This window comes from Belonocnema kinseyi, chromosome 5, assembly GCF_010883055.1.
Source record: "Belonocnema kinseyi isolate 2016_QV_RU_SX_M_011 chromosome 5, B_treatae_v1, whole genome shotgun sequence".
Lineage (NCBI taxonomy): Eukaryota > Metazoa > Arthropoda > Insecta > Hymenoptera > Cynipidae > Belonocnema > Belonocnema kinseyi.
The window spans coordinates 47,269,541-47,277,613 of NC_046661.1; the positions used below are offsets into that span (position 1 = coordinate 47,269,541).

The 8,073-nt window shown below is 34.8% G+C and overlaps 1 protein-coding gene across 1 annotated transcript; it reads right to left on the reverse strand.

Annotated features, from left to right (window-relative positions):
- Positions 1-222: 222 nt before the first annotated feature.
- LOC117173640 (protein GVQW3-like) lies at positions 223-873 on the reverse strand. The gene has a single exon (XM_033362281.1). It carries the CDS (start codon positions 871-873, stop codon positions 223-225), a length of 651 nt encoding a protein of 216 aa, XP_033218172.1.
- Between the last annotated feature and the right edge of the window lie 7,200 nt (positions 874-8,073).

An 8,073-nucleotide genomic window follows, 5' to 3' on the forward strand; every position in this document is an offset into this window, starting at 1 on the left:
TCAGGCGCGGGAACAAGAAGAAGTCCGGAGGGGACAGGTCTGGGCTGTAGGGAGGGTGGGGAAGCACCGGAACCCCCATCTTGGCCAATGCAGAGGTGCAGAAGAAGGCGGTGTGAGCCGGCGCATTGTCGTGATGAAGGGTCCAATTTTTGACGAGGTCGGGCCGAACCCGGGCGACGCGGTTTTGCAGCCGAAGGAGCTCTTCTTTGTAAAACGCTGCGTTTACCGTGCTTCCTGGAGGTACTCCTTGTGGACGATGCTTCGAGAGTCGAAAAAGATGATCAGCATGGTTTTGACCTTGGATTTCGACATGCGCGCCTTCTTGAGTCGTGGCGACTGGCTCGTGTGCCACTCCGCACTCTCTCTCTTGCCCTCAGGATCGTACTTAAAGCACCAGGTTTCATCTCCTGTGATACAATTGTCTAAAGTATTATCCTGTTCGTCACTTTCAAATACTTCACGACTCTTTTCCACACGCGATTGCTTTCGTTCATCAGTCAAAACCTTTGGAACCAATTTGGCACACACTTTGCGCATTTCAAGTTTTCCGGTCACGATTTCACGCACATTATAATAAGTTAAATTTAACTCTTCACTGATCTCACGTAGACTAGCACGACGGTCAATGTTCAAAAATTCATGAACCCGGTTCACATCTTCGTCTGTTTGCGTCGTCGAAGGCCTTCCAGATCGCTGTTCGTCTTCGACGTCCTCCCGGTATTCCTTGAACGACTTGTGCCACCGTTGTACCTGGGCACTGGACAGAGATTGGTCCCCGTAAGCCTCCTTGAGTAGCCCAATGGTTTCGGTACTCGTTTTGTTTAGCTTTACGCAAAATTTGATCGAGTAACGTTGCTCCAAAGATCGCTGCATTTTCGCCACTGCAAAATTCTAACACACTTTTAAAACAGCTTTCATGCGCAGAGCGATGTTGACTGCACCGCTGTTGCCAGCGAACTGAGACCGGTTTCTAGTGGAAGGGGAAGGTCCACCAATCATTTTCCCCCACCAGCCGATTCGGTTGATCGCTTGGCAGACGCTCTGCGCGGGAAGGCTCATTACTTTTCAATCAAACCCTGTAGTTTAGAGTATTTTCCTTGATTCTGCCCTAGGGTCAGGCATGGTACAAACAACCGCCGTGAAATTTCATATAAAAATTATACTCTGTATACATTAATTTTTAAAATAAAAAATAATTATAATTTTATAAATAGTTCTAAATTTTGTTTTAATATGTCGCTTAGGGAATAGATTTCAGAAATAAAATTATAGAAATATTTCCATTAGTTAGTAAAACACTATGTAAAATCGCCTTTCAAATTATACAAAAAAAATTCCAAAAATGTTAACGAACGGTTGTGCAGATTTGGCTTTAATCTTATGGCCCAGTTTCAGAAATATATTTCTTTTATCGTTTTTCAGTACATGATTTTGCCCTAAACATAAAGAAGATTAATATAAACTTAAAAAATAAAAATAAGAAAGGTCAGAAATGCATACAGTTGTCTGCTAGAAAATCCCACACATCTTTTAATAAAACTCCTTTCCACACCACCTTCAAAGAAAAATTTTCACAACATTTTTATCAAATGATAAGTCTATCGTACTTTAGGGAAAAATGAAAATCTCTCATTAATTATGAATGTTTAACTGACGTCAGTCCCCTTACTATTCACATTTAAAAATCGAGGAATCTCTTTTTCGCGAAAAAAAAGTGTAAAAGTACTTCGTTTATCGACTTTTACTATAATTGATTTATTTTACATACACTGCCCTGCAAAAGTTTGAACTATTTACATAAGTCTTATATCTAGTTTCTTATTTCTATTTCCTGCGATAGCGCAATTTAGGACTTATTAGCAAACGAGTGAGCGCGCGAACGAAAGCGAGAGTGCAAGCGAGAGAGAGAGCATGAGAACGTAAACGCATCTTAGTCTATTTAACTTTTACCTTACCATTACTTACAATGTTTGCACTTCTAATCTATGCGACTTACGTTTCCTTTTTCTTTAACTTTTTTATACCTCCATTTCCTTTTCTCACATGCATTCTTTCATTGTCTCTCATTCGCTCCTCTAGCACCCTCCAACTCCTTCATCCATTCTTCTCATAATCCATCCTCCCCTAGAATCTTAACCACATATTCTTGCCAGCTTCCTTTATCTTCCATTCCTCTCCTACATCTTTCCCATACATGCTCCCATTTTTCCTCCTCCCATTAACATATTCTACACTTTCTCTTCTCTTCTATTTCCCAGTACATCACCTCCCTTACCTCGTTTCCCAATCTAAATCTTGCTATTCTGGTCCACCTTCTCTCTCCCCATCCCTTTTATAAATACTTGGACACCCCTTCCTTTTTTATCATATTATACCATTTATTGTATTTTGATTCCTCAATCGCCCGCCTTCTGTCTATTAATTTTCTTTCCTTCTCCCTTTTTTCCAATTCTTCATAGTTTACTTCAGTCCAGTCTTCTATTTATCTATCATTAAAGAAGTCCCTCCTTTCATCTTCCCATATCGTTAATTCGAGCACCCTCCCTCTCCTCGCTTCTACTACCATCAAACACTTTCTCGCCAACTCCCCACCCTTTTCCTCCCGCAGGTTCGTCTCAAATTTCCATGCCCTCTTTCCCGCTCTAATACTTAACTTATCCCTTTGTGTTTCTTCTCTCACCATGTATCCTGGAGTCCTACAGTCTGCCCCTAGTATCCACCTTATATAACTTTCTTGTAAACTCTCAATATCTTTCCTTCCTTTCCATCCCCATATCTCTGCTCCATAACCTAATGCTGGCCATACCAGCGTATCAAATAACCACATTCCCCTTCTCCAATCCTTTTTAGCCTTCTTTATCCTATTCCCCCTATCTCTTTCATTACCCCTGCTGCTTTATATCCTTTCTCTTATATAAGCTGTATGATCTCCAATTGTTTGCAAGATATAACCCAAATATTTATACTCTTTTACTTCTTCTAACTTTATTCCCTTACACCTACCTGTCCATTCTTTCTTCCTTCCCCCTCCTTTTCTAAACCTCATTATCTTTTTCTTTTCTACATTTACATTCAGCTTTTTCCCATCTAAGTATTTCTTTAGTCCTGTAATTATTATCGTCATCCCTTCTTCATCCTCTGCCATCAACACTATGTCGTCCGCGTATTCCAGTGTATATATCTTTTCCTTCCCTACCCTAACTCCGCCCCAACCTTTTGTCCTCAGTTCTTCTTCCAAGTGTGATATTATTAAATTAAATAAGAGTGGGCTCAAAGGACATCATTGCCTCACCCTGCTTTTTGTCTCTCTTCTGATACTCTCTTTATTAATCCCTCTCTTATCCCCTTTTTTACCATAACTTTTTCTATTTCGCCTTGGATTAATGAGTCAAACGCCGCCTTTAAGTCCACAAACATTGCTATCATTGCCCCTTTTTCCCTTTTAATTCTCTTATTTACTAGATAGTTCAGAACATAGATGTTGTCCATTACCCCCATTCCTTTTCTAAACCCTGCCTGATTCGGTGACTCGATCTTTTTTTTTCAACCTCTATCTTCAATCTCTCCGACAAAATAGTTACCTATGCTTTATACGGCGTTGGCATCAACGTTACCCCCCTATAAGCTTTAACCTCCTCTCATTTCCCTTTATTTACTATTAAATAACTAATCCTTCTTTTCAAAACTCTGGCCACCCCTCCACTCTCCATACTCTATTACACATTATCCATGCCCATTCCTCTAGTTCCTCTAATGTCACTATTAAGGGAAAGTGATCCGAATCAATCCAATCACCTATCTCTAGATTCTTAACATTCTCTCTTACCTCATCATCCACAAGCACATAAACAATTACCGTTCCCCTTTCACTTCCTGAGCGTGTATATTCTCCTTTCTCATCTCCTTCTATATTTCCCTTTAAGATATACCATCCCAACTCCTCCAAGCTCTTCAACAAGTTTTTTCCCTCCCCAGTTAGTACCTTATCTTTAGATTTTCTTCCACTCTCTTCTCCTCATTTCCTTCCTCCTCTGTCACCTGTTCTCGCATTGAAATTCCCACCTATTATCAGCCTACTCTCTTCTTTATTTTCTTCAATCATTTCTATCATCTCCTCTGCTTTCTTCTCAATATCACCGTTCACATAAACCCCCACTACCTTCCACTTCTCTCCTCCCATCATTACCTCTTCTACTATTAATCCTTCCTTTTGCTCTTTCCTGTCTTTCTTATCTTTCCCTGTTATACATTCTTTCCTTACTCCCATCACCATTCCTCATATTCCACATTTTTTAAACTTTTTAATCATAGTGAATTGAAACATTTTGCTTTTAAAACTTTCAACACTCTTTTTCGAAACTGTAGAAAATCGTTTAATGTGTTTAAAAGTCTTCTTTAATTTTCTTTTAAAGTTAATTTTTCAAAATAAAAAATCATTAAAAATTTTCACACAAATATTGTGAAAATAATCCTTTTTTTTTAACTTGCCAGACCTTCTAATCTTCTTATCTTTAAAAATTAATCAAATTTTTACTGATTTTTTTTAATTCTTTAAAATAGAAAAAAATTGCCTTTAAACTTTTTTAGATACTTTGATAATTTTTGAAATCCTTTTTAAGGTTTTGAAATGTTTTAAAATAATCTGCTCAAATTAATTTTTGGCAATAAAAAATTTACTTTAATTATTGCTAGGAACCTAAAAGAATTTTTTTCATTCACGTGAAACCTTACAAAATTAAAGAAAAAAAATCTTCATAAGTTTTATTTATTTTTGAATCGTTTCAAAATTCCTCAATATCTGTTAAACTTACGCAAATTTGAAAGCACATTTTGTAAACCAACATAAAATTTAAAAAAATAGTGCAGCAAAATTACGCAAGACGGTTTCATAAGAATTAAGTTCCTTATATTTTTCTATAATGATATAACATAGCAAAATTGCATGAACTTTCATTCTCTTGACACCCTGCAAAATTCAGTTTACTTAAAAACTCCTCCTAATAGCCAGTCAGCCATCGACAGCGAATCGTGAAGTCGGCAACATGTGACACCAGAACGATGCAAGAACTGTCAATAGTCGCACTGGCTGAGATGAAAAAGGTACGCTCTCGTGTTCGACACCGAACTTTGCACCTATAGACTGTACCTGTAGAGGCCCATGTAGAGTAAAAGTAGAATGAGTGTCGAACCCGACGACCAGGCGAAATCGCTTTGCTTTACCTCTTGGGCCGACTTGCTAGAAAATTTATTGTGAAAATGTGAAAAGTGATATTCTCTAAAAGTTATACTATGCTCTTAAAGAACTCTTCTACTTGAAATTTAAAAACAGATGCAATTTGAAACATTGAAAATAGCGGAAACGATGTAAAAATAACATAATTGGTCAAAAATTTAAATATTGTTAACGTTATTTATTGTGCTACTCAATTAAATATTATTAATCACTTTAACAAATTCTAGAAGTTTAGCCAATAAGTGATGCTAGTAAATAGAAATAAACATTTTTTTAAATTATTATTTATAAGTACTTTTAGTTATAAATAAATAACAATGTTTATATCTCCATAAAAATTAATAATATTAACAATATTTACATTTTGATACCTCATTTTAATTTTGTCTTTATTTCCCACCATTTTTAATTTTTCAAATTTCTATCATAGTTTGTCATTTATTTTTCCCTATTCGATGCGAGCACAAATTAACTTTTCCCTTTCTGCAAAAAAGAGGAAATCATACTAGAATATTTGTTAAATATATAAAATATGTACGATTTTTCGTTATTTTTATGTATAACATCGATACGGAGGGGACGAATATTTATTAAATAAAACTTCAGGTGAAAACTCTTGAGTTTAATGGACAAGTTTTCAATCACCTTCCAATACAAAGAAATAATAATACTGCACACGAATCCTCGTACATCTCCGTCCCTGGCCTTCTTTTTGATTTTTCTTCAAAAATATACAGATTTAATAATTTGCCTCGCGATAAATGGAAAATCTATACAAAGAAGAAATTTCTTGAATTCTTTCATCTTTATGTGAAAAGTAATGGAGAAAAATGAGGATAAAACAACCAATTTATTTTCTGTGTTCTTATGAATTATTTATACAAATTTGGTTAATTATTATGTACAATTCATGACTAGGGATACAGCAACACTAAACGATACGAGATATTACTGTTATAGAAATTGTTATAAACAAATTCACTCAATAGTCATTTTTTGTTGATTTATCAATTTAACAGAAATTTACAAAACTTCTCGAATTTGATGGTATTCATAAATTTTTAAATTTTCTATTAACTTTGTTTTTATTGTTTATAAAATCGAAAATACCGTTCATTTATCCTGCTGGCATTAAGTTCGTCTTCATCTCGCCTCTAATTAACATTCAACTTCTTTACAACTCTCCTTCGATTTGTCTATGACTCCTGTAGATTTTTTATAATTTATGATGATTTTACCATAAAATAAAACGATAACTGTCAAGTTTGTTATTGTTAATTTTTAAATAAAAAACGAACTGAATTTGTTAAAAAAACATAACATCGTTACGTGCAACGAGTGAAGAAAGTGAGCTGTTATAACTTGTATAAAGCTTACAGTTCTGTTCTAAAACAGGAAAGCATAGTTAAGCGACTTTGTTTTCAGATGGGATTTTTATACTAGCGGAGTAGTGAGCGTAAGCTGCGTTTGTCTATCTGGGTCAAAATTAGAATTTTTTATTATTTATAATGAGAAATGAATGTTTAAAATTCCGAATATTGAGCTAACCGAACAAATGCAATATAAAAATGTATCAAAAGTACTTTGCGGTGTCTAAAATTTGCAAAAGAAGGCGAATACGTCACGAAGGAAGAATATACGAATATAATTAAACTACTTTGGGAATCTTTTGTCTGGCAAAAGTGGTCGAGCACGCTGCTTTGTACAAAATCAAACCTCCGCATGTGTTAGCATATGCTGTACGAGGGCTGTGTACATGGGCTGTTGGCGACATGTCTTTTAGGCGTAATTTTTCCGAAAGTATTGTGAAAAATATGACTTATTTGGTATATCTAGATGAGGAAAATAACAACCTATGGCATATGTGTTCTCAAAGGTGAAATAATGTTTATTATGTTAAACATATGATTGGTCAAAGTTACCCTACTCTTGAAGGCCAATTTCTCGACTTGTAATGATTATTTGGAAAATACTATGACACATAAACGTAGGGAAAGTCTTTTTGAAAAGATTAAAGTATATGAAAGAATTATTTCTTTTAAATAAATGCTAAAACATGCATAAACCAAAAGCATTTTTGGGTTAAATTTAAGGCAAGTAACTACCGATCCTGGTGGTCAAATCATAGAGAGATCGTCAGGCACGCACACGCTGTCGCACTCTATGCATTGCACCTCACACCGCTAACTGGAATTCACATCTGGCACCACTCTCAAGAAAACCTTAGGTTCATTACTTAATATTGCTTTAGAAATTTTAACACTTGGAAAAAATAATATTTGACAAATTTCTCCCGGATAAAACATAGGAATCCAAGGAGGCTTGTTCTAAACGTCATAGGTTATTTTTTTCGCGCACAAAGGCTAACAGATTCAGGAAAAATTCTGAAGTTTTCAAAAATATTTTACTAAAGTTGCAAAGGATTTAAAATAATGGGAAAAAATGTTAAAAAATGTTAAAAATCCATTTGATCGAATACGATATATTTTTTGTGAATTTGTAGAAACTTAAATTAATTGAGAAAAACAAGATGAAGTTCATAAAAATGCAAGCTGCATTTGAACAGAAATGAAGTGAATTGAAAACAATTTAAAAACATGAAGAAAGTAATTTAATTACGTACAAATTAAGTGAATTTAGGGGAATTCAAAAGAATTCAAAAGGATTTAGGATGAATTAATAATATTTCAGAGTGAATTTCCAATGAATTGTAAAAAAATATTTGAATATCTCTTCAAACTTTTGGGACCCTACGAAATACCTCATTTCTTATCAAACAATTCTTTAAAATCCAATAAAAATGTTAAAATGCCCCAAAATTATTGAAACGCTTCGAAATC

Bases quoted from the DNA above. Each gene is read 5' to 3' on its own strand.
- LOC117173640 (XM_033362281.1), bottom strand. From the start codon at position 873: ATGCAGCGATCTTTGGAGCAACGTTACTCGATCAAATTTTGCGTAAAG.